This window comes from Scardinius erythrophthalmus (genome assembly GCF_964197995.2).
Source record: "Scardinius erythrophthalmus genome assembly, chromosome: 23".
Classification (NCBI taxonomy): Eukaryota; Metazoa; Chordata; class Actinopteri; order Cypriniformes; family Leuciscidae; genus Scardinius; species Scardinius erythrophthalmus.
Window position 1 is genome coordinate 30,713,580 of NC_138243.1, and position 27,329 is coordinate 30,740,908.

The 27,329-nt window shown below is 35.5% G+C and overlaps 1 protein-coding gene across 1 annotated transcript in view; it reads left to right on the forward strand.

Moving 5' to 3' along the window:
• pdlim5b (PDZ and LIM domain 5b) overlaps window positions 1–27,329 on the forward strand; it is an 84,138-nt gene that overhangs the window by 31,207 nt on the left and 25,602 nt on the right. Inside the window, exons 3-7 of the mRNA XM_081353832.1 lie at window positions 2,847–2,998; window positions 13,674–13,707; window positions 15,042–15,622; window positions 23,163–23,329; window positions 23,635–23,665. Of these exons, the coding sequence (XP_081209958.1) occupies window positions 2,847–2,998; window positions 13,674–13,707; window positions 15,042–15,622; window positions 23,163–23,329; window positions 23,635–23,665 (965 nt within the window). The remainder of the gene's footprint in view (window positions 1–2,846; window positions 2,999–13,673; window positions 13,708–15,041; window positions 15,623–23,162; window positions 23,330–23,634; window positions 23,666–27,329) is intronic.

The following is a 27,329-nucleotide window of genomic DNA, read 5'->3' on the forward strand; positions in this document are numbered from 1 at the left end:
TTGAGACTCACTGTATGTCATGTCCATGTACTGAACTCTTGTTATTTAACTATGCCAAGATAAATTCAATTTCACATTCTAGGGCACCTTTAAAGGTTTAACAAAAACTATATATTTAGGACCCTATGAAATGCATTTTATTTTTTCTCAAATTCTTTTTCAATTTAAAATTTTCTCGATTTATTTTAATGGTTTAATTATATTTTCAATTTAATTATCAAAATGCAGGTCTAAATGATTTAATTCATAAAACTTTAACAACTTAATAAAATGTATTACCTTTTTTTTGCAATAATACAGCCCTATGAATTTATTTTAAAAAAAATCAGAAATTCTGTGTTCTGTTTAAATTTTTCTGGATTTATGATTTAATACAAAATAATTTTCTTTGAGTTTCTGTATGTATATGATATGCCTTAAATGTAATTTATTCATCCAATATTTGGCAAATTCTGTGACATTTATACAGTAAATGTAATTTTTATGACTGAATTTCTCGATTCAGTCCACGTTTTCCCTCATTGTAGAGAGTATAGGGTGAAGATGAGAGACTTTTACTTTGTCACAATAGCTCTTTGTCTTTTAAAGATAACAGTAAATCACAATTCACTTTCTTGAAGGAAATACACCTGTCCTCATGTTGCTCTAAACCCGTTCAACTCAAAAAACTTGATTCTTCAGGGTGAAGTTTCTCTCATCAGTCCCGCATCATAATTGTTGTTTTGAAGCTGTCGGCCAAGAGCAGAGCAAGTCTTAATCTGACTCGGGAGGGGTAGTTGCTTTAGTTGAGTTAGTTGCCTAGCAGATGTGCAGTGATGAATGACTGATATTCGTCATGCATGGTTGCATAATGCCTCTAATGCACACCTGTAACGAGTCCTTCTTGTTCAGACACATCGAGCAGCAGAGGCTCCATGCCAGTTCACTTAATATCAGTCTGATAGAGTATGCACTGCAAGTTAATTGAAAACATGAAACTTATACAATTTTAATTTATTAAATGTTAATTAAAGTTCCTCTGTGGCGTAAATACAGCTTTTAATGTTGTTTATGTGTCTATGTGGTGTTTTTAATCTGCTTTAAGACAAAGCATGTGTAAATTCATAAGTCGACAGCATTGCTGAGTATTTTCTCCTTAAAATTGCAGTGATCCAAAGACAGTCTCAAAAACACGCTTTGAAATCGCTGGTGTTTCTGACGTCACAAACTACCTTGTAACCAATCAGATCAACGTGTGATCGTCAACCATTGGATCTCTGAGCTGAGTGAGTGAGTGGAGGCGGGGCTCATTTGCATATTCATAGATCAAAATGTATATTACGAAATTTATATTGGTACTTTGTGGAATTGGATGAAATATAACATGCATTTCTCTAGATTTGTTAATCTTGGATAAAGTCTGTATATTTGCAGTGCATTCTGGTTTTTCTTGTAAAGAATACATGCAAGGCCTTTAGTTTGAAGAGAATCTCCACAGAAGCCTGTGTGTAAATCATTGGAGTAAAGCCTTTCCTTCCCCTGCTGTTAGTTATCTAGTAAGATATCAGGTTGTTTATTAGCCCAGACAAGATCTCAGTACTAACAAGAGCGAGGACCGTTTCTAAGACGGAGTCTAATAGCCCGTCAGATCTAATCTGATGAGGTCGACAGCACCGCAGTGTCTCAGAGCTTCAGATTCCCCTAATACATTACAGCTGGCCTCTTGTGTTCGCCCACGTCTAGTGTTTCATCAGCGTCCACTCGCGTGAACATCTCACACACTCCGGCATCAAAGGTGAGCGCACGTGTACAGATCCGTCTTTCATATCGGGGCCAAGAGGGTCAAAGGTCAGAGGAACATCAGTCATTTGTTGATCTTCAGCTTCTGTTAATGGTTTGATTTATTAAAAGCCAGATCTTTTTGCATCTGTCCTGCACTGCTTGTAAGTCTGGAGGAATATTACATACGGCATTCAAGATTTCCTAAATATCATTTTGCGAGTGGACTACTACTGTAGGATGTGATGCATCGTCAAACCATTGTTATTATCAAATAAAACTATTAAAAACAATTTCCCTTGATTGAAATTAAGCTGAAATAAAATATAAATTAGATGAGAAATGTTAACTTAAAAACTTATGTAGACATTAGAAATTATGCTTTGGCAACTTGAAGTAAATAAGTTGAAGTACTAAAATGACTAAAATTGAAATAAATAAAAAAGAAAGATAAATAGAAATATTTGAGAAATATTAACTCACTATTAAAAGTCACAAAGCACATAACAAAATGACTGATACTTAAACTAAAAACTGAAAATAAAAAAATATTAATAAAACTGTAATAGTATATAAATAACACTAAAATAACACTGTCAAGCATCAGTCTAAAGTAACTCGAGACTTTCAAATCAAGCAAAAAAAAAAAAAAAAAATTTGCTCAAATTTGTAAATCGATTGATTATATATTTGCAATTTTGAATGCTACCACCTCTCTTTTTAATTACAATCACAATAAAAGGTAACTAAGGTGTTCAAACTTCTTTAACTCATTTGATTTGTGTGAGAAACAGACTGGATTGACATTTGCATTCACTCCGATTTGTAAAATGAATGTTTTTAATGAATCAGATTGAGCTCACAGTGGTTGATGGCTCACTGGATGGATTATCAGTGAAACTCTATTGCAATCGATCTCTTGTGCACGTCACGTGAGAAGTATGATTTGTGTCGTTGCTTATGAATGTGGTTCCAAATCAATTACCATTTCAGCTCTGCAAGAATATAGCGATGACACCTAGGGTTGTGTAGAAGTTCGTTTCTGAACTGTGTGTGTGTGTGTGTGTGTGTGTGTGTGTTTGATGCAGCTGACAGATGGAGGAAAGGCAGCTAAAGCCAAGATCATAGTTGGGGACGTCGTTCTGTCTATCGATGGCATCGCCACAGAGGGAATGACCCACCTGGAAGCCCAGAACAAAATCAAAGCTTGTACGGGGAACCTAAACCTCTCTCTGCTGAGGTAAGACACACACACACACACACACACACACACACACACACACACACACACACACACACACACACACACACACACACACACACACACACACACACACACACACACACACACACACACACACACACACACACACACACACACACACACACACACACACACACACACACACACACAAAATATTTCCTCAATGACTTTTCAATGTCTCATGGCACCCAGAAGTTTGGCTTTGACATGCAGATATAAATGGATATCGCATTACATGACGAAGAAGTCTTAATATCTGGCAGATTAGAATAACAATCACCAAATTGTGATGGACACTGGAAAATTCTTGTGCATGTTATAGTGTTTGTGGGAGTCCTTGATTATCTACACTACCTGTCAGTGGTTTGGAATAAATAAGATTTTTTTTCTATAAATAAGAAGTCTCTTCTGCTCACCGAGGCTGTATTTATTTAGTAAAAATAGTGAAATATTATTATAATGTTAAATAGCTGTTGTGTATATATAATAAAGTGTAATTTATTCCTGTGATCAAAGCTGAATTTTCAGCATCATTACTCCAGTCTTCAGTGTCACATGATCCTTCAGAAATCATTCTAATATGATGATTTGATCAAGGAACAGTTATGATTATTATCAATGTTGAGAACAGTTGTGCTGCTTTATATTGTTGTGGAAACACTGCAATTTAAAAAGTTTTGGCTAAGAAAGTTTTGAAGAAAAAAAAAATTCATAAAGGACATTTTATACTCATCAAAAGTGGCAGTAAAGACATTAATAATATCACAAAAGATTTCTATTTAAAATCAATTATTTTCTTTTGAACATTCTATTCATCAAAGAATCCTGAAATAATATAAAATGGATCATGGTTTCCTCAAAAATATCAACTGTTTTCAACATTGATAATAAAGATAAATGTTTGATCATCAAATCCTCATATTAGAGTGATTTCTGAAGGATCATGTGACACTGAAGACTGGAGTAATGATGCTGAACATTCAGCTTTGATCACAGGAATAAATTACACTTTACTAGATATTCACATAGAAAACAGCTATTTTTACATTTTAATAATATTTCACTATTTTTTTTTTTTTACAACCTTGGGGAGCAGAAGAGACTTTCAAAAACAAAAAACGTATTAATAATTATTTACTCCATTCTGTTGACCTCTAGTGTATCCTCAAAACTGCCTCTTCTCAAAGTTCATGCAGAACCTTCATTGAAAGCGAACTCATGGTTGTCCAGATACGATCATGAATTGTGTAAATATGACAGCGGTGCCTCAGAGGAGAAGATTTGTTTGGTTTATGCAGTTCTTGGCCGGGTTTGTGTCTTCCCATCACGGGACACGCAGGATCTAATGCAGTCAAGATGTTCGGGTCGAGCGGCTCTGGTGTTTCAGCCTGTTTAATGGCCTCTCTCTGCACATCATGTTGAGGCTTGAGCGAGTGTCCTGCTGGACACTGAATCTTTAATTGTAGTTTTGTTCATTAATTATCAGTTATCAGTGTTAAACATTCAGTCTAGGGTTGCCGAATTACAATTAAAGGACTAGTGCATCGTTAACTCATCATTTACTCACCCTCATGTCATTCCAGACCTTTTCTTCTTCTTCAGATTAATTATGTTTATGCATTTTGGCTGATTATTTTATCCACAGCGACTTGCATTGCATTCAAGGAATGCATTTTTATCAAACCCATGAGGGTAGCATGCAAATGTCTAGATTGCAAGATCTAAATGCTTTAATTGTATACACAATAAAAGCGAATACTGATAAATGCTGTCAAGCTCCGGAAAAGGCCGTAAATAAATAAGATTGTGTGGAGAACAGACAGTTTATGCATTCATATGTCCTGGAATATAGTCATAAATACCTCTTTTATGTTGCTTTTTGTCATTTTTGCAGCTGGACCTTATCCATTTCAATTATTTCCATTGCAAGATTTATTTTGTGAGAGGCTGAAATAAATGACGACTGTGTTTGTTTATTTCTACATGATTTATTCCAGTAAATGTGTGTTGACCATAGACAGATTAATTAAAAACTGTAGATTTTAATTTTTAAGATTTAGTTGGTTTGAAACGAAGCACCTCTTTCAGTGCAGCAAAAGGAACGGCTCATATTCTGGAGTTATGGGCCCTTTGAAAGGAAATTTAGGGAAGAGAGATTGTGCAAGAGCTCTGGAATCTCCCATTAAAGTCTTTTAGTGGCGTTTTCATAGCTGTTGAACATTTGTCAGTGAGTCTGCAAAGGCCATCAAACAGCACTTAAGCTTTACTATTAAGATAACATCACATTAAGAGCGCAGCGTTTACTCTGAGATCCCAGAGAGCCACCCAGATCAGTGCGGGACAGGTCTCACCTCAGCCGTAACTCGCTGCTTAATAACCAGCATGTCTGTACGTGTTTCTGAAACGTTTGAGTATAAATATTGAGAGTTTGAGAAGAGTTAAAGGAACACGCCGACTTTTTGGGACTTAAGCTTATTCACCGTATCCCCCAGAGTTAGATAAGTCCATACACACCCTTCTCATCTCCGTGTGTGCCGTAACTGTTTGACGCACCCACCGCTAGCCTAGCTTAGCACAAAGACTGGAGGTAAATGGCTCCAGCTAGCATACTGCTCCCAATAAGTGACAAAATAATGCCAACGTTTTCCTATTTACATGTAGTGATTTGTATAGTCACAGCATGTACAAATAACAAGTTCACATGAGACACAGCCATCTTCTAACCGTATACACACTGGGAACTATATTCTCAGAAGGCGAAGCACTGCTACTTGGGCGGAGTGATTTACTCCAACTCTGAAAGCTGGCTCGTACAGATCAACTATGACCCTTATACTTGACATCTCACATCCATGATGTGACTATCGCGGATGCGCACATCGTGATATCGATGCTAAAACGAAATATCGTGCAGCCCTATTTTAAAGGATAGCGAAGTCCACAGCACAACTATGACGATAGCAGCACAGAAGAACAATATCATTGGAATCAGTTTCAGAATGATTTTATCCAGCTGATGAATGATATAAATATTGACAGCCAATCAGAATCCATCCTGCTGTAATAAGCCCGAGCATTTAAAGTGACCGACAACAAAACTGCAGCGTGCTTATAATAAACCAAACAATATTGTGCGCTCGTGTTGATGCTAATATAGTTATGATTATATTTATTTCTGGTGTTTAGTGGCCAGTTGCATAAACACAGACTGTATCTAAAGAAGTATGCTGAAGGAATATTAATGCAGAAACAATTTTCATTCTTAAATTGCTGATAAATTTCACCAAAGAAACGGCACACATTGAATTAAATGTGAAATCTTGAAGTTGAAGGACCTTTTGTACATGAGTTTTGGAGAAGCTGTATGTTGAACTTCAAAAATTAAAAAGTGCCACAAATATGTTAAATGGTTTCCGCATGTCGCTTTACTCGCATCAAGTCGCAACTCGTCTTGATGCGCTATTTGATTCAAGTGAGTGTAGTGAGTTAAAGCTCAGGGAAGGAGGCGGCGGGAACCAGCGAACGTTTAAAGTCGCCCTGTAGTCAGTCATTTTATCCCTTAAAACTCATCTTTGATCACCAAAATGACATATTTAAATGTTTTTTCCTTCAATTTCTTCATGCCTTAAAATATCTTGAATGTAACTCGACACCCTTGCCTCATTTAGTATACACGGTTCTATAATTATGCAAATGAGCCCCGCCCATCATCGATGATGACCGCCTGTGGTTCACCGAGTTTTAAGGAGAAAATACTCAGCAATGGTGATGACTTATGAATTTACACATGGTTTGTCTTAAAGCATATTAAAAACACCAATAGACATATAAATAACATTAAAATGTTGGTTTTCACCACAGGAGGACTTTAAAACGCATTAAAATAAACAACAAGACGAAAGTAAAGTGGCAGCCTCTCATGAACGACTGCTGCACAAACATAAACAACATTTCTGGATGAACTGATAATTTAATGTGGCTTATCAATCACTGCGTATCAAATGTGCTCTGACACAAAAATTGCTTTGCAATTCCTCATAATCCTTGATCAGTCTGATCAAATATGACATCAATGTCTTTCAGTCTGAAAATGACTAGCGATTGAAATCAACGCTCTTGTTGTAAGTGACCCGTTCTTTGTTTGGTCTCTTCAGATCTTCAGACAGCCCAAGCTGTGTTGATCTGCACTGGATGAATCAAAAGACTGGTGCAGGTTTCCATTCGTCCCCCTCCAGCGCTCGCCCTCCACATCCAAACCAAAATTTGTACCGTTTTGTTTTGCGTCAACGTCTTCAATTCGTTTCAGACCACATGTTGCTCCCCTTCCTTGTTTTCTTAAGGATGTTTCCAGACCGTATTCATAAAGTGCTGTTTAAAATATGTGTACAGAGCGGCGCCTGAGGTTTGGGACAGGTTTGCAGGAGCAGCGGCTCATGTGTTTCTCTCTCTCTCTCTGTCCTGAAAACCGCCGTCACCTGCCGGCACAGCAGCTTCTGGGAGGTTCAGGGTTGTGACGGCTGTTTTGCCCACAGTAAAACGCTGTTGTTAAGGGGTATATGCAGAAGAAAGTAGGTTTTGTTTGTTCCTGATCATCAAATATCCTTTTCCGTCGACACAGCACCCAATCTGGAACCTTTCCATGCATTTCCACTGACGAGAAGGCTATTGTGGTTCGGCTCTCAAATCAGTGAAAACTTGATCAAACATGAAAACCCTTTTGGTGCAAAAGTGAATCTCCAATAAAGCAAGATCACCTGTAATGTTTTTATTTTATATTGTCATTTTATATATAGTATAAAAAAATATAGACTATATTCATTATATTGTGAATTTATATAGACCAGTAATTTAACAGATTAGAATAGATGGAAAAACCTGTTTTTTGTTTTTTTCTTGTGTTTATATGAATGTGTATTTTATTTTGTTATATTTATTTTATAAACAAAATGTACATTCTCTTATTTTTTGTTTTATATTTTGTTTTTATTAGTAGTATTAATGTTTATTTTTTGTATATTACTTTTGTTAATTGTTTTAATTTACTTTTTTATATATAGTAATATAGTTTTATATATATATATATATATATATATATATATATATATAATTTAGTATTTAATACTTTAATATAAAAAAACTATATAGTGTATTGTTCTTAAAGTGCATGAAAATGGTCTAGTTTGTTTAAAGTTGAGAGATTTTTGCTTGTGTATTTCCATCGAGAGACGAACACCAGAAGAAGGGCCGTCTTTGTGAGAAATAGTGATTGAAACCCTGTGTTGAAAGTCTAGCATGTGGGTGTTAAGAGGAACTGTTAAAACAGAACAAAGTTGGTGTTTTAGACCTTTACGACACAGGAAAACCAGTGACCGTGTGTCTCTGAGGTCTGAACTCTCTCGCGCTCCGCTCTGATTCCCAACACAGACGCTTGTTCTCTCTGAAATGAACTGGAAGTCCTGCTTTCCATTATGCCACCGCTTAGACTGATGTCATGCTGGTGGAGTGACCGATGAACGTTATTAACCCTTGGAGTGGTTAGAAAATTAATATAAAACAAATTGCATTTTTATTTCATGTATTAAATAATGTATATTAAGTCGTCACTTTTATTTATATAGCGTTTTTACAGTGGTAACAGGAAAATAATGCAACAAAGTTTGTTACTAAGAAAATATATATATACTTTATATACAGTATAACCAAAACTCCATCAGGTTTTACATCCATAATGTGACATTTCATGTTTCTACATGACTGAATGATGAACGATGTGCAGTTAAACGTGTTAATCTTTATTTCATGATGACTTGAATCGTGTGTTTCTGTAAGCAGATTATGAGAAACACAGAAAAGCATCAGCGTTTAAAAATGAAAGATGCTCGACTGCTCCACACTCCTGAAGTCTCTGCTTTAGCGGTGTAATCGTTCCTTTAACACACACTAACGTATCGCTTTAATAAACTGAGTTTATGAGGTGATTCTGTACGAAAATCTCCTGTTTTGGCAGGATTGTTCATTCTTCAGCTAAAGACGTGAAACTGATCCAGCATAATGGAGTGATGTTTGGATACGCAGGAAAATGCATGTGCAAAAACTGCTGAAGTCGTCACACTAAGTGTCCTACGGTGTGTTCTCTATTTAGGGACGATCACGTCAGGAGACTCTTAAACTAGTGCACATGATAATGCACATGATGATTCTTCTGTAAATCTCTGAGCTGAAGCGCAGATAGCGTGTCTCTCTGAGGCGTTGTTTGGCTCGCTGTGGTTTTCTGGAAAGCTCCACGTGAAGCGATATACGAGTGTCCATGGCACACCCGTGGACCTGACGCTCGGTGTGTTCATCACACGGATCAGCTGTTGAATGGCTGGCGAGGCGTTGTGATCCGAGGTCACGCCACAGGCCTCGTGCATGATGTCATTTCCCCTTTTCCACACACTCTTTCTGCTCACAGTCTCGCAGCCACTTCTGACCAAATCAACTTTTTCCAAGGTGTCCATTAATTTTATCAGGACTTATGTTTTTATTTTATTTATTTATTTAATTTATTTTTTTATTTTTTTACTTTTTTTATTTTTTTATTTTTTTATTTCTGATTTCATTTCTATTATATTTGTTTTAATATTTCATTTTATTTCATTTCATTTTATGTTTTATTTAGCATAGCAAAAAAAAATGCTCAAGCTTACAACAGTTTTGTTTTATATTTTATTGTTTTATTTGATATTTTATTTAATTTTTTCATTTTTTATTTTCATTTTATTTTTATTCTATGTATATTCATTCTATTACAATGACAACATATAATATTATTTATTTTTTAAATATTAAAATATTTATGAAATTGTGTATATATTAAATTTATTTAATATAAATAAATCAATTTTTATATTTAATATTTTTATAAACTTTTATATTGTTTTATTTGCATCAAAAAGCATAAATAAATAAAAGACGAAATGGTTAGTTATATAATATCCGAAACAATCATTATACTTCAACAGTTACAACATAAGTGTTGTTACTGATGTTGATTATATTTATGCAGAGTGTGGCACAATTATTTATTGTGGCTAATTATTTATATATTAATAAATTATTTTATTTTTCTTTGTTTTGAACATTGTCTGACTGTGAGCATCAGTAAAGATGAAGTTACACTCTGTATTCGGTTCCAAACATTTCAGCCTGTATGATCACGTCCCTATTTCGCATTATTTATCATTTCATCCTGTTATATATGATGTTTTTATTTGCGAGTCCATTTCCAGTGGATCCCGCTGGAGTTGATAATGAATCTCTTGAAATGTCATTTGGTGTATATTAGTTGTGGCGGTGTGGAAGGAACGTGAAAGGAAAAGCCATTTTCTCTGTCAGAGGATGGAAATGCAGGTATTTGCCATCAGAGCTTTATAAGCTGAATAACAGCTCGCCGTTCCCGGCAGACTTTATTCATCTTCCTCCTCAGGCTCACCGTATGCCGGAGACATTATGAAGCATCTGTTTGTGTGTGATATGAGGAAACCTTACTGTGCTCATGGCTTTGATTAGAGCTTCATTTTAGGTGTTCATTTGTTTTATTATTTATTCATTTTCCATTTTTATTTATTTTATTTGTATGTTTTTATTCAACTTTTTTCTTTTATTTCTTTTATTATTTTTTGTTTTAATTTTGTTGTTTTTATTTTATATTTTATGTTGTTGTTTTATTTTATTTTTGTATTTGTGTTTTTATTTTATTTAACATTTTATATTTTATATTTTGTTGTTTTTGTTTTGCATTTTATTTCATATTTTATTTTAATTTATTTCATTTTTAATTTTATATTATATTTTGTCTTTTATTTTGATGTTTTTATTTTTTATTTCTATGTTGTTGTTTTGTATGTTTGTTTTTATTTTGTTTTGCTTTTATATATTTGTTTTAGTTTTTTATATAATTTTATATTGTTCATATTTTATTTTTAAAATTTTGTTATTTTATGTTATTTTTGTTTTGTTTTCATTTTAAAGTTTATTTTTATTTTTGTATTTATTTTATTTATTTATTTTCCTTTTAGGGTTATAGTCTGTAGTCATTCATAATTAATTTCAAATAAAAACAAATGAACTGTTTGTGTATATTTATTGCAAAGGGTGTTTGTAAGTGATTGGTACAGTGCAGAAAACAGCAGTGTCTCAGTTTCATGTCACGAGTCGTTCTGTTTATTTTGGCTTGTGGAGTTTTTCTCCGCCGCCTGCATTTTTCCCATCGTGTCCCGTCAGTGTCAAACCCTGGGGCAAAACGGCGTGTTTGTGAAAGCTTTTCCTGGAGTGTCCTGTTCGCTTTCATTGTGTTCTTTAAAAGGCGTATTTATTTATTTATTTATTTATTTATTTATTTATTTATTTATTTATTTATTTATTTATTTATTTATTTATTTATTTATTTATTTATTTATTTATTTATTTATTTATTTATTTATTTATTTATTTATTTATTTTATATATATATAATTATCTTCCATTTAAAGAAAAGAAACTATAAAAATAAAAAATAAAACCAGCAGAGAGTAAGCATACAGTCAACTTGCAGATCTTGTCTTTGAAGAATGATCCTGGTACATTCAAATATAAATATATATATTTTATTTTCCATGTATTAAAATAAAACAACACAATATATGTGTGTAAAAGCAGTGGTAGAGGAAGCAGGATCATTCTTTAAAGCTAGATCTGCTTCCTCTCCGCTGCTTCTGTTCATGTTTGTCCCATGAGTGTTGATTCTTGCTCTTTGTGTGAGCGCCCTTAACTTCCTTCTGCAAGTGTTTTCTTAGTGTTCCCAGCACTCCACCTTTGCTCCTTATTATAACATAAGTCGGACCGTCTGGCACAAAAGAACTGGCCTTGCAGAAACTGCTCGGCTTTCCTAATATGGAAGCGATTGAGGACGCGGAGCGAATCCGCAGCGCCACAGCAGTTCTGTAGGAAGTGAAGGCCTGTTTGTCGCCTGTTTTGAGGACGGAGGTTGTTTATGAGGAATGTGGAGGTCGTGTCGGATGTGATGTTGATTGAGGACGAATGAAGCCGTCTAGACAGTGTGACGAGAATGCACTGATAAACCAGAACATAAAGTATGTCTGTGAGTTCTTGAAAAACAAAACATCTCCAAATGCACAAACCCTGATGAGCTTTCACTGGAGGTTTGCTGACACAGTCATTTTTCAGATTGTGTTTGAGTCACAGTGATGGGAACACGGCTGGATTTAAACGATTGTTTCAGGGCTCCAGGCATATGCAACCATTCTTTGAGAACGTGCGAGTTCAAATTTGACGTGATCGCATTTGTGCGAGTGTATGGTCACACACTCGGTGTCTGCCTACGTGCAAGCGTATTTCACACCGCAAGCGGATCTTTGCTGCGCTGCTCACACTCAACTAAAGTGAAAGCACACTTTTGATGGACAAACGAAACCAAATATGGTTTCCCACAAAAAGTGCTCAAAGTGCACAGAATATGCATGTCTAGTGTGTGCTTTACAACTTTTTTGACATCCTCCAGTTCTTGTTAATTAATTTAGTTTGGGTGAAAGTACTGTATGGTGTATTAAAAACACGGTAACACTTTATTTTAGTGTCCTTGTTACAGTACATATGTTACATGTACTTACCATAGTAATAAAAGTAAATTATGCATTATTACATGCAACTAACCCTCAACCAAATCCTAATCCTACACTAAACTTATAGTAAGTACATGTAGTTGCTTAATATTACTCTGTACTTAAATATATAATTGCACTGTAAGAATGACACCTTAAAATAAAGTGTAACCAAAGAAACTAAAGTAAACTAGCCAGATATATAAACTTGCTTTTAGTTTATTATGTAATAGACAGACAGGTAGCCTAAATAAGCTCTAGCACTAGTAAATCAAACCTGAGTTTGCAAGGTTTTTTTAATTTATTTTTTACTCTGTAGATCAGATCTGTTTGCAGTCTCAACATATCGAAGTATGACTGAAACAACATGATCTGAGCTGTTTTCTTGGTTGTGTTTGTTGTTTACCATTTACATGCAAATGGTGTACACACCCCATGTTAAACAATCTTTCAAGACTATCAAGTTTATAAATCAACAAATGTATAGGCTAGTTGTCTGTGTAAAGAAATGCTCAGTTATGTACTTTAGAGCTGCTCCTGTGACGCTGTACGAGCGTTTCCAGTGTAAATACCCTAGTTATAATAAGGGAACTAAACATGCTTGTTTTATTCACCTAAGAGCTTCCAAAACACCTAAAGATTCCTCTGGAAATGTCATAAGTCACCACTAAAGCATTACGGCTCTTCAGAGACTGATCTCTGCTGCAGTTGTTTTACACAGTGAAGACAGCTTGTGTATTTATTCCTGCCTGGCCTCGTATGGCAGGGGACGCTGGGATTGAATGCCACAGTTTGCTCTCGGCTTTATTTATGGCCCGTGTAATGTAGCGTACAGTGGGAGCCGAGGTTTGTCTGAATGGCCGCCAGAATAGAGTCCTTATTCAAACAATATCAAGAGTCTCTCTGTCAAACGTGTCCCGTTATTTACATATTCACATGCGGACTTTAATTCATTCAGTGTTGCTTTGTGTTTTACAATCAGTGTTAAACATCTGTTTTGTCTTTTGCAGATCTTCCAGTGTCACTAAAAGGGAGACCCCAAAGGTATGTACCTTCAAAATAATCATAATATAAACATGTAATGCGTGTCCTAACTAGGTGCATTTCCAGTATCAAGGACTGGCTTGAGTGTGTGTTTAAATGTACAATAAAGTGCTAATAATTATTACCCCCCAAAAATAGCTCGTTATAATGCATCATGTAGCTGACGGCGACAAGTTCTCCATTCATGTCGTCAAAATATAAACTTGCATCAAAAAAATAGAAATAGACTCAGATCATCGATGATCAAAACACAGATGGAGTCGATCGAGTCCATCAACACCTCAAAGTCGTTCCCTCTTCAAGGATTCAACATTTCATTCAGTAACATTAGCAGTTTTGATTTGTTGTTTGATGATTGAGATATTTTACATGTGCGTCAGCAATGCTTCTATCGCTTGTTTCTGATTCTACTCCTGTGTTTTGATCAGGAGATTCTGTACTATTTTAGAAGATGCATAATAGCGCCCCCTACGGTATAACACTGAAACAATGTATGGTAATGTGAAGCAGGAGTTTGGACCAATTAGATTTCACTGTGGGCGGGGCCTCCTAGTGCATTGTGACAGATTATAAATGAGGTGACCAAGATTTATAGCTTTGCATCACGCCTGGTTAGGACACACATGTGACGTGTAGCATGTTTGAAATGCCTGATCTGTTGCATGACACTGAAGAACTGAGTATTTCTGCTTCCCCTCATTACAGTCTGCGCTGAGAAAGTTGGTGTAGAATTTAATTTGAAACAATTTTCTCATAAATTGCTAGTAATTTTCACAAATGATTACAAAGAAACGGCACATTTAAGCGTGAAATTTTGAAGTATGAAAACTGAAATAGTTTTGTTTACAACTTGAATATTTTTTATTTTTTTTGCTGTGTGGGGAATATTTTAAATTTTATGATATTTGTCTAATATTTATAAGATGTTCATGTAAAACCTTGAAAAAAAAAAAATCAATTAACAAATTTCAGATTAAAATATGCACAATATTAAGTTAATGTAATGATCAACATTATGTAAACAGAACTCATGAAAATAATGTTTGCAACTTAAAAGGTTTGATTAAATCAAATAAATTACATTTGCAACCGCACTCAAAAAAAAAATGCTGGGTTATTTTAACCCAACTTTGGGTCAAATATGGACAAACCCAAACGTTGGGGTTAAAAATTTAACCCAACGGCTGGGTTTGTCCATGTTACCCAAAGTTGGGTTAAAACAACCCAGCATTTTTTATTTATTTAAGTTTAAGGCTGTAATGAGGGGCCGTGGCTCCTGCATGCGTGTGCTGTGACGTGAGCATGTGTTGCATGTGTTTCATCACTTCCTGTAGGAGGAACCACTGGAGATCATAAAGCCTGTGCCCATCACCCAAACGCCTGCACCCGCCACCAGTCTCGCCCCGGGCAGCAGCGCGTACAATAAAACTGCACGGCCCTTCGGCGGGGCCGCTAGTACGGTTCGCTCCATCAGCCCGTCCCCGACACCCGTCGCACCCAAAGCCTCGATCCCCTCCGCATCTTCTGCATTCACTCCAGCGGCTCCTTCCCAGCAGCCGCCGCCTCCTCAACCACCCTTCCCACTCGGTGGCTCCGCCCCTAAACCCGCCCCCTTTGCCAACTCGTCCTCCACTTCCTCCTCTGGCTCTGCCCACCGCTCGCCTAGCTCCACCCCTAAACCTGCCTCTGGCCGCTCCCCCTTTGCCAACTCGTCCTCCACTTCCTCCTCTGGCTCCTCCTCCCCGGCGAGAGTGACAGCTCCTCTGGCTCCTCCCCCCCTGGCCCCCGCCGCCCCTCATCCCTCCGTCTATAACACGCCCATCAACCTCTACTCCAATGTGAACGCGTGCGAGGTGGCCATGGGCCAAAGACGTGGCCTGATGGAGAGTAAAGGCACTGGGGAACATCATAACGGGTATGTTTGACCAATCAACTTGCAGTTCTTCATACTTCTGTTTCCTTCGTTTACTCTTCCTCGCTTTTCTTTAAAGATGACATTTTATGCCCCTTTTCACAAGATGTAATATAAATCTATGGTGTCCCCAGAATGTGTCTGTGAAATTTCAGCTCAGAATACCCCCCAGATCATTTATTATAGCTTGTCAAATTTGCCCCATTTTGAGTGTGAACAAAAATACGCCGTTTTTGTGTGTCCCTTTAAATGCAAATGAGCTGCTGCTCCGCCCCCATTCAGAAGAGGGCGGAGCCTTTACACAAGCTTCAGATACAATAACAAAACACGCCAATCTGCAAAGCTATTGCTACGAAGTAGAGCAGCTTTCATCTACTTATTACACATCTTTATGATTAATCTATATATTTTATCTTCTCCAGAGATCCCTGGTTGAAAGCAGACACCAGACCTTGTGGTTTGGTTAAGGCTTTTAAAAATGAGTTACGCAGTGTCTTATATGTCTAAATAACCCTTTTGAAGTGAGACCACTGTTCTACACAGATGTGATCTGCTGATTTGTTGCTTACAGAATTGCTGTTGGTTGAGTTTGCTTGTGTAAACAGTGCTTTATGGATGGTTACATCATTTTTTTAATTGTCACAATTGCTGTTTTTGGTGTTGAAATGCATTTGGATGGGAATTGCAGTCCAAGGGATGTTTTGAACACTAGACAATATACACGCCACTCTCTGTGGGGAAGCGTATGGGAAAGTTGGACGTCAACTTGGTAGAAAAGTGATGGTTTGAGCGAGTGACTCTCTGTACTGAAAACTAGATGAGCTGATGAATCTCATCCTTACCTGTACACAATCTGCTCTTATTCCTTTTATTATTTAACAGGCATTTCTAGATGAGTATTTTCATTCATTCATTCATTCATTCATTATTATTATTATTTTTTTTTTCTATTTTAGATTTGTTTTATATTTTTATATATTTTAGATTAAATTATTAGTATGAATTATTATTTAAAGAGAAATGCTAGATATACTTGTGAATGTGCTACTCTTGCAAGAATTAATGAACACTGAAAAAATTATTTATATATTTTTTTTTTGTTAAAAATTATATATATTTTATGTTGGTATCTATTTTTATTTGTATCTTTTTATATTTAATAATTACTATTTAATTATTATTAATTTAATTATTTAAATAATTAAAAAAAATTGTATTTATTTATTTGTAGGCATTTTATTTAATATTTATTTATTATTAATTATTTAATTATTAATTTTTACTTTTTTTTATTTAAATTGAAGTATTAAACTTTAGTGTGTAACCTTGTTTTTTTCTTTACATTTTCTTCATAAATGTCTTAGTTTAAAAGCACATTTTTCATGTGTCTTCACCATATGTGGTCTTGTTTTCATAGATGGGTTTTATTTACTCACTCACTTTAGTTTTGACTGGAAGTCAACAGCAGATCAAAGAAAACTCGTAAAGCGTTAATGAGTCTGTGTGAGACCGAACGCATTCCCTCTCATGTGGTTTTAGTGATCCTAGTAAACATGTAAACTGTGTGTCCCACATGCTGAGACTCGAGTGAACAAAACGTTCTGTTTGAAATTCTGACCACAGGAGGAGAGGAACGAGCAAAGCAGCGGTTAATTCCTTGTTTTGGACACGTTCTTCATAATATATTATTATGAGCTTCCTGATCCCAGTGATAGTGAAGCCAACAGGAAAAAGGGGAGATCAGGTCGACCTTTTGCCGTGACAGACTAAATCCCAGGAACGCTGATGGATTATCCAGAGAGATCCTCTCTTCCTTTGCCCTGATTGTCTTAAAGGGATCGTTATCCCAAAATAGTGTTAACCCTTAAACGCATACCTTGCGAATGTCTGTTTTTGTAAAAAGTGTATTGGGTCGCTAGTGACCTGACGTATGCAATAGTGCAAGTATTTATTTTGACTGAATAAGTGCAATTCACCTTTATTCCTCAAGGTGGCAGTGTTTGATACACAATAATGACGTGATGTTTCACTCATAATTACTGCAGGCATTTAACGAGAATACATGAGTATAATGAAAAAAACATTGTACTAAGACTATGAACTACTTTTATGATATTTTATGGGGGTTTATTTTTGGGTTGTTTTTGTTGTGTAGGAGCAGCTTTAAAATTTAGCTTAACATCTTCTTTTGTGTTCCACTGAAGAAAGTCAGTCATATAAGTTTGCAACAGCATTAAAAGTCGAGTACATGCAGGATAAAACAGATTTACATTTTTTTTGGGTGAACCGTCCCTTTAAATCATAGAGGCTTCATAAGAGCGTCATGTTCCATCTGAATTGGATTTGATTGATTTGAAACATCAGTGAGACATTAAAGGGATACTTCACCTCTGGGAAGATGAATGTGTATTTAAAATAGGTCATTTATGTAGAAGAATTGTGGAGAAATTTTTGAATTTGGAGCTTTCTAGACTGAAAAAAGCCAGAAAATGTATTTTTGGCTTATGTGGATGAAAGACAACAACTCCCAGAATGCACTTGCTTCGCTGCCTTAGGAGGCCACGCCTACCGGTTAGAGAGCACAGTTGAAAACAACAAGGCTAGCCTAAATAAGTGATGAGTTTGCCAGGGATTTAGAGACCCAAAATGTCCGGGATTCGGCTTTTGCGTTCTACAGTCGCCATTCATCATGTTTACTGTGGCGAGCAGGACGAGGCTGACGGCCGCGGGAGAACGGCGCGAGACCGGTGGCGTCATTACTGAGACGCGCCGGGTCTCGCATCTCTCACGGAGGAGCGGGAATTTTCTTAGCAATGTTAAAACGCACATCAACCTATCACTTGTTTAGCGTTCATGTAAACACTACAGTCAGATTCACCGATCGGAATTAATTCAGTTAGATTGAAACGAGAGGTGTGCATGTAAACAATGAATGGCGACCGCAGAACGCAAAAGCCGAATCCCGGACATTTTTAACAGTCTCGCCCGCCGGACAAGTCCGGGAAAAGGAAGATGGTAACCCCTACTTACTCAGCTTTCTCCTATTATTCAGCTTTCTCCACAGAACAAGAGCATGCTAGCTTAGCTTCCAAAGAAAGACGGCTGATACTGTGTACATTCTGTGAGTGAGATCCCACCCTGTATGGGCGGGTTGAAAACATGCGGAATAACGCCATCTACTGGCTGTAGTCTTTAGCCTCTGGACAGAAAATCCTCCGATGACGCAAAATGACGATTTTTGCGTCATCGGAGGATTTTTTCCAGACAAAAAATACATAAATCTCTCCTCTCAGGGGGATATGAGGGGGGAAAGCATGGTAATTCGAAAATACTACAGGTTTTCTACTAATACAAAGCTTAATGCTAAATCCTGAAGTAACCCTTTAAAGCTTGTGCTACTGTGGTTTCCAAACACTCACATCCTGCAGCACACACACACACACACACACACACACACACACACACACACACACACACACACACACACACACACACACACGCACACGCACGCACGTTGCTGTTATTTCTCATCCAGCTGGTGTTTCCACACATCATATATGACGATCTGAGCTCTTGATGTATATCTGAGGTCTCTGAAAACACATCTGGTGTTTGCCGCTGTTGTCCTGCTGGGACGCACCTGTGCTGAGCTTCCTCTCACATCAGTCCATCATCCCATCAGAGCAGCCCAACCCTTTTGACCAAAAATATTTACTTGAACTCTTAATTATCAAGGGTTTTTAAGTTATTAGTGTAATAATTGAACAACACCTTCGCATGTTCACGGGTTTCTGGTGTCGGTTAATGGTCACATTGTTTTTCATGTTTTAGTTATATATTTTATTTTAATCATATTTTTATTTATTTAACTTTTATATGATTTATTAATTATTTTTATTAGTGTTTTTTATTTTTTTATTTTAATAATTAATATTCATTTTAATTTAAGTTATGATTTTTATTTGTTCTAGTATTAATAGCTTTTATTAGTGTTTTATTTTGTATACAAATTATTTATTTGAATTTTACTTTTTATAATTTAATTACTATTTATTGTTAGTTTTATTAGGTTTTGTTGTTGATTTTTAATTATAATTAATTGCTTTATTTTGATTTGTATTCATTTGAAAGTTATTTTATAATTTTTGTACATTTTTAAAATGTTGAATTTTTATTTAGAATTTTTATAGTTGAATTACTTATTAATATTTTATTTTGATTTGTTTTTAATTCAATAATTACTGTATATCAATAATTGCTCATTTTAACATAACATGTATTACTTATTAGTTATTATAATTATTGTAGATTTTTTATGATTAAGTGGTTTATTTTGATTGCATTTATTTTAAAATAATTTAATTTGACATGTTTAATTATTAGTGTTATTTTTATTTAATTTTTAATAAGGATCATTATTTATTTTAAATGAAGTTTTTATTATTTAATTACTAGTTATTTTTATTAGTTTTATAAATTTAATTATTGATTATTGTTTTATAGATTAATTTTTTTAAAGATATTTTCCATTTGTTCAATGAAAAATACTTCTATTATCAATCTTCATTAATGTTAATTTCAACATAATACATTATTAAAATCAAAAGTTGTTTCTGTTAATATTATTTAATGGCCCTGAGCTAACAATCAACAGCTGTATTTTTATTAACTACCGTTAACGGAGATTAATAAATACTGTAACAAATGTATTGCTTATTGGTTGTTAATGTATTATCTAGTGCTAACTTATGGGACCTTATTGTAAAAGTGTTGCTGTTATTATTTAAAAAATAAATAAATAGACGTATGTTGATTGAGTTTAGCCACTGTGTGTTTACAGATGTCTGGTTACTGCTTTACTATATTTAACCGTCAGCCTCAGCAGGAATGTTCATAAAATCCTCTGCAAAAGTTTCCAGCTGCGTTTACTGACTCCACTAATTAACATCCAGCAGCCGGAGTGAGTTTAGACTCCAATTAAAGTCATTAACTCCACTGATGGAGGCGGAGGGCTCTTCTGTGTTCGGTGCCGTTACTGGCGGATCTCGTTCCAAACACACGAGCGCTGGATTGAGGACGTGGGGTGCGATCGGCCCAGGGTGTGTGTGTGTGTGTGTGTGTGTGTGTGTGTGATGCCTGAAACTCACTCAAGCACATGAATGCTGTAAGGGGCGCTATAGCAGGATTTAACACTGCATATATACACTGGACAAAATTATAAACGCCACACTATTGTTTTTGCCCCCATTTTTCATGAGCTGAACTCAAAGATCTAAGACTTTTTCTCTCAAATATTGTTCACAAATCTGTGTTAGTGAGCACTTCTCCTTTGCCAAGATAATCCATCCACCTCACAGGTGTGGCATATCAAGATGCTGATTAGACAGCATGATTATTGCACAGGTGTGCCTTAGGCTGTCCACAAAAAAAGGCGACTATAAAATGTGTTCTATAAAATAGAAACGTGTTCTAGGTCCTGCCAATATCCAGCAACTTTGCACCCCCGAAGTCCCCCCCCCCGGACAACCCCCCCCCCCCCCAATATTTATTTTAGCAGAATCTTTTATCCTTAATGACTTAATGTTTTATTTGTTTGTTTTATATTTATATTTATTTTACTTTTTTGTTTTTGTTTTTTGCTTTTGATAAAGAGATTTATCCTAGACATATATGAATATATTCTCTATTACAAAAAAGTTTATTATACACTAGCGTTAGATTTAGTATCCTGTCAACATGTTTATATCTAGCGACCTGAATAATAATTCAACGTAACTTGTTGCTCTTGCGTTTGTGTACTTGTGTGAGTTTCTTTTTGGCCTGCATGTGTGTGTGTGTGAGCTTCTGTTCGGCCTGCATGTGTGTGTGAGCTTCTGCTCGGCCTGTGTGTGTGTGAGCTTCTGCATGAGGTTTGAGGTTGATTAATTTCCTCTCAAACAGAAACACTTCAGATGTCTCTCTCTCTCTCTCTCTCTCTCTCTCTCTCTCTCTCTCTCTCTCTCTCTCTCTCTCTCTCTCTCTCTCTCTCTCTCTCTCTCTCTCTCTCTCTCTCTCTCTCTCTCTCTCTCTCTCTCTCTCTCTCTCTCTCTCTCTCTCTCTCTCTCTCTCTCTCTCTCTCTCTCTCTCTCTCTCTCTCTCTCTCTCTCTCTCTCTCTCTCTCTCTCTCTCTCTCTCTCTCTCTCTCTCTCTCTCTCTCTCTCTCTCTCCCCTCTCTCTCTCTCTCTCGCTCTCTCTCTACACAGGAGGAGCCCATGACAAAGTTAGTGCACTAGATGCAGTATTGTTCTGGTATCTGTGTGTCTGTGTTCTTTCACCATCTCTAACCCAGCGACACACTCATGATCACTCTCTCTGTCCCTATTGAGTCGTAGAGGGGTTTTGAGGTCAGGATAGTGTGCTAGTGTTCGTCATGTGCTGCTGTCAATCATCATGTGTCTGTGTGTTTATTCATGGCAGTGGCATTAATTCTCTTATGTGCCGTATAAATAGCAGCGCTGACATTTACCTCCACATGCATTGTTACAGATGAGAGAGATTTACCAGGAAGACCAGCACAGGTCAGCTAGTTGAAACACTTGAGACAGTGCAGCCATCTAGTGTTAGTAGTTCAAGCTGAACATTTTAAAGGCGCACTCAGCATTTTGGCCTCACTTAAAGTGTCTAATAAAATAATAATAATCGGTTTTAAAGTATTTTAGGAATTAATTTAGCAAGTTTTAAAAAAAGGAAATATTCCATTTAAGTATATTTTAATTTTACTCAAAATAAAATAAATATTAACTGAAATTAATATATATTTATTTCAGCTAGCTGCCAATATTTCTCATTTTCATTTATTTTAACTTGATGTACTTAAATTAGCTTAAGACAAAAACAACATAATTACTAAAGATTTAAAAAGCCGATGTATAAAAATATAAATATTATATAAAAAAAATACAATATAAATAAAAGCAAATTCAAAAATATTAATAAAATATATAATATCTCAATGATACTAAAATAACACAGGTTATTAAAAGACTACAAGTAATATTTAATTTTTAATTTTTAATATGTAGAATATCAGCACTTATATTGACTATGAATTGACTTAATTTTGTATTTATTTAATTTATTACAATATATTCTGTATTTATAGGACACATTATGAATTACATTTGCATGCAGAATTTAAATTAACTTTTGGTGATCCCCCAGCACCCCTGCCCCCCCCCCCAACCCCCACACACACACTAATAATAATAACAACAATAATGATAATAAATATCACCAATATATAAATAAATATTTTAATAAAATACATTTTCTTGGCTTTTTATTTCCATAGTGGACCTCAGAGTATTCTTAAGTGAGTAAAACATAATTCTTAATATGAATTATGGGGTGATTTTCTGTCTCTTTTCTCTGATTCTCTTGATTTCTGTCTTTTCTTTAGAAAGACTCCTCCCAGGTAAACTGATCCCAGTGTTTTATATCCAGTAGTTGTTGTGTTGAATGTTTAGTGATGTAGCATGTGTGTGTGTGTGTGTGTGTGTATCAGAACGGCCCGTAAGCCCGTGTCGGAGCCGGAGCTGAACCACGTGTCTCTGCCCAGTGACTCCAGTAAGAAGCGTCTGATGGAGGACACGGAGGACTGGCACCCGCGCACCGGCACGTCTCAGTCCCGTTCCTTCAGGATCCTGGCACAGATCACCGGCACAGAGAATGGTAGGGACCGCTAAACTACACTTTTATAAGCTCAAAACATGTCATTCATGCTGTGTTAACTAATTGTATACTTTAAATTTCTGATCCATGCATGCCTTACTTTTGTTTTCTTTTGTACATAATATGATCACCGTCTGCCTGTTCATGTTGTTATCCTGATTATATTTGTAACGTCAATATTATGTAAAGTTCTTAAAAGGTGCTATATAAGTAAAACGTATTATTATTATTTATTATTATTATTATTATTATTATTATTATTATTATTATTATTATTCAAAGTCTTTCTTGCTTCTCTCCTCTAGATCAAGCTCAGGAGAACCGGCCTGGAAAGAAGTAAGTTCTGCGTCTCACCATCAGATCAGATCATTCACACTCTCCTCTGATCACACTGCCGTTAAGGGGAGTCGTTAGTCATGAGAGGGGATTGTGGGTAATCAGGGCTGTTTTCTGGACGTGTGTTTCATCTGAGCTTCCTTGCTGTCTACATAGACAGATCCCTTTTGAGACACCAATATAGTCTATGAAAAATTACGTATTATATTTATAAATTCTATATATATTTTTTAATTATGCATTGTGGATTATATGACAATATGTGTCTATTTTATTTATAAATATTATTATATGTAAATATAATTTTTTTACTATTATTATTATTATTATTATTATTATTATTATTTTAATAAATATTTATTATTTATTATTATTATTATTAAAAACATTTGTGTATTATACAACGAATTATATATATATATATATATATATATATATATATATATATATATATATATATATATATATATATATATATATATAATAACATATAAAATAGTACAAATATATGTAATTAAAAAATTGTTACACTATTTACTCAAACATAATTTGGAAACTAGAAGATGTGTCTAATGACTGATGTAATACTGTAGTGTTTGGCTCATTGAAGCTCGTCTTCCTCTCTGAAGCGCTTCATGTTTCTCTGGTCTGCAGTATTATGAGGTTTCACTCGCTCACTGTCCTCCTGCTCTCTGAAACTGATGATTGTTGACTATAGCTGTGTAATCAGTTTATTTCCTCTCTGTCCTTTTCTCTCTCTCTCTCTCTCTCTGTGTGTGTGTGTGTGTGTGTGTGTCGTTGGACCGTCAGAGTGAATAAAGTGGACCCAGAGCTGCTCCGGCCTCAGTACAACAAGCTGAGAGACTGGCATCACGGGGTCTCGGCCCGAGCGCTTAACATGTAGTAGATCCGTCTGATGCTCAAACCGTCCGATCCCAAATCCTAAATATCCACACGCCTGTCAATCACAGAGAAGCAGTCATGTGACTCGTGTGTCTCTTCACTGTATGTGTGAGAGTGTCTTGGAAGGAGGTTCCTGTCGTCTGTTTTCCTCTGCATGACTTGCACTGTCTCTGCATCTGTTTCTCCTCTGTATGTCTGGACTCTCTCTCATCGCTCAATAAAGCTTTTCTTTCGTCTCTCTGCATCTGTTGTGTCTCTTCTTTTCTCTTTCTTCTCTTCTCCTCTTGAACTGTGACTGTTGAGTTTTGGAAGATGAAACCAAAGTTTCCATTAACAATTCTACGTTTTCAGAAAGCATTTATATACACTATACTTTTCAAACATTTTTAAAATAAACTAATTTTATTTATCAAGGACGCATTAAACTGATCAAAAGTGACAGTAAAGACATTTATAATGTTACAAAAGATCCCATTTCAAATAAACACTGTTCATTTGAACTTTCTATTCATCAAAGAATCCTGAAAAATAAAATGTATCACGGTTTCCACAAAAATATGAACTGTTTTCATCATTGATAATAATCATAAATGTGCCTTGATCATCAAATCATCATATTAGAGTGATTTCTGAAGGATCATGTGACACTGAAGACTGGAGTAATGATGCTGAACATTCAGCTTTGATCACAGGAATAAATTACACTTTACTAGATATTCACATAGAAAACAGTTATTTTACATTGCAATAATATTTCACTATTTTTACTGTATTTTTGATCAAATAAATGCAGCACAAGAGACTTCTTTCAAAAACATTTGAAAAAATCTTAATGATTGCAAAAGTTTTGTCAAATATTGCTCTGCTACAGTTTGTCTTGTGTTGCTGATATTATGTGGATTTATCCTGAGAAATACTGGCTTTTACTGGTTAGATTTTATTGCAGATGTGGAAGATGTTATTAAAATGCACTCTTGGTCATTTTCTGTCTCTCCATATTCAAGTAGATAGAGCTGTAATTGTAAGTCTATTACTGCACTAATGAAGCTCAGCGGCTGATCGAGAAGAACATGAGACGCTCTACACTTTATCTCACAAACCCTTTATAGAGCCCGTCTATGACAGAACATCTGAACATTTCTAGTGTTTTTTATGAGTGATAAATAATAGATATGATTTCACCTTCTGGCCACGGATCCCTCCGTCTTTATTTCTCTCTCCTGCAGTTCCTCTATGCATTTGTCACATTTGTCCTCAGGAGCCGAAGAACCCTCAAAAATATATGACTCACCCTAGACTCTGGAGAAAATGAAATGTGTTTCAATCAAAGCACTATGTAAACCTGAGGGCTGGTTATATATTAATGCTTCAATTCACTTTAATACATCTTCATGGTTTGCCACGGGCTGTAAAAGACTGGCGCAGTTCTGGTAGTGGACGCTAGGGGGCAGCACTGCACTGCGGTTCATCTTAACAGGACAGTTAAGTCCAGTCATCACTAGTGCTTCTAGTGATGGGATGAAAGTTTTAACACTTTGTGCTGTATTAAAGTGTCTCTTTTGATCAAAAATGCTGTAAAAAAAGTGAAATATTATTGCAATGTAAATCAGCTGTTTTCTATGTGAATATCTAGTAAAGTGTAATGTATTCCTGTGATCAAAGCTGAATTTTCAGCATCATTACTCCAGTCTTCAGTGTCACATGATCCTTCAGAAATCACTCTAATATGATGATTTGATGCTGAAGAAACATTTATGATTATTATTAATGTTGAAAACAGTTGAGCTGCTTCATATCTGTGTGGAAATCGTCATACACTAACTAGTTCATTATTATGATTTTGGTTTAAATCTTACTTTTCAACAGTAATGCTTTCATTCAGAAAAGCTACATTAAAATTATCAAAAGTGACAGTAAAGACATTTATAATGTTACTAAATATTCTTTTTCAAATAAGTACTGTTCTTTTGAACTTTCTATTCATCAAAGAATCCTGAATAATAAATTGTATCAGTTTCCACAAAAATATGAAGCATTATAAAACATTAATAGGATGTTTTTTGTTAATAAGCTGAGAGTGTGTGTGCATTTATTTATTAGACTAATATAAACTAGTAACAGAATGTGTTCTCGTGTTAAATAGACTCCATGTGGTGATCAATAAAGATTTGAGGTTTAATTGGGCCGTATGTTGGCTCTCCGTGGATGAAATTAATTTTGCAGTGAGTGTGTGAGTCGACGGTCCCCTGCTGTCGGTGTTTCACGCGTGTTTCCAGCTGGTCAACGTGTGTGTGTGTGTGTGTGTGTGTGCTGAACTGAGCTCGCTGCTGTGATTCTGATGCAGGATTGTGTGTTTGCATTGAATGCAACACCACAGAAAAGTAACAGATGGTATTTAGAGATAAACCATAATATACTGTATCATCTAAAAACATGGCAATATCAAGTTGATAATTTTAGCAGGTTACAGACCTGTGTGATTGTAGACGAGTGAAACACATTTAAACGGAGCACAAAAATACAGTGATAAAATAATTTTTTGGAACAATGATATTTTTTTTTTACATTTTCATGACAATTAAACACATTTCCCCCCTCAAACCATATTTTTTTATATAATTATTATACTATTATTATTCTCAATGGTGAATCTGATTAGACTTTCAGTAAATACTGTAATACAATATAAAATTCTGTAATGCTTTTTATTTAAATAAGCATATATTATTTAAAGGCTGTGCAATAAGTGTTATCATGATGT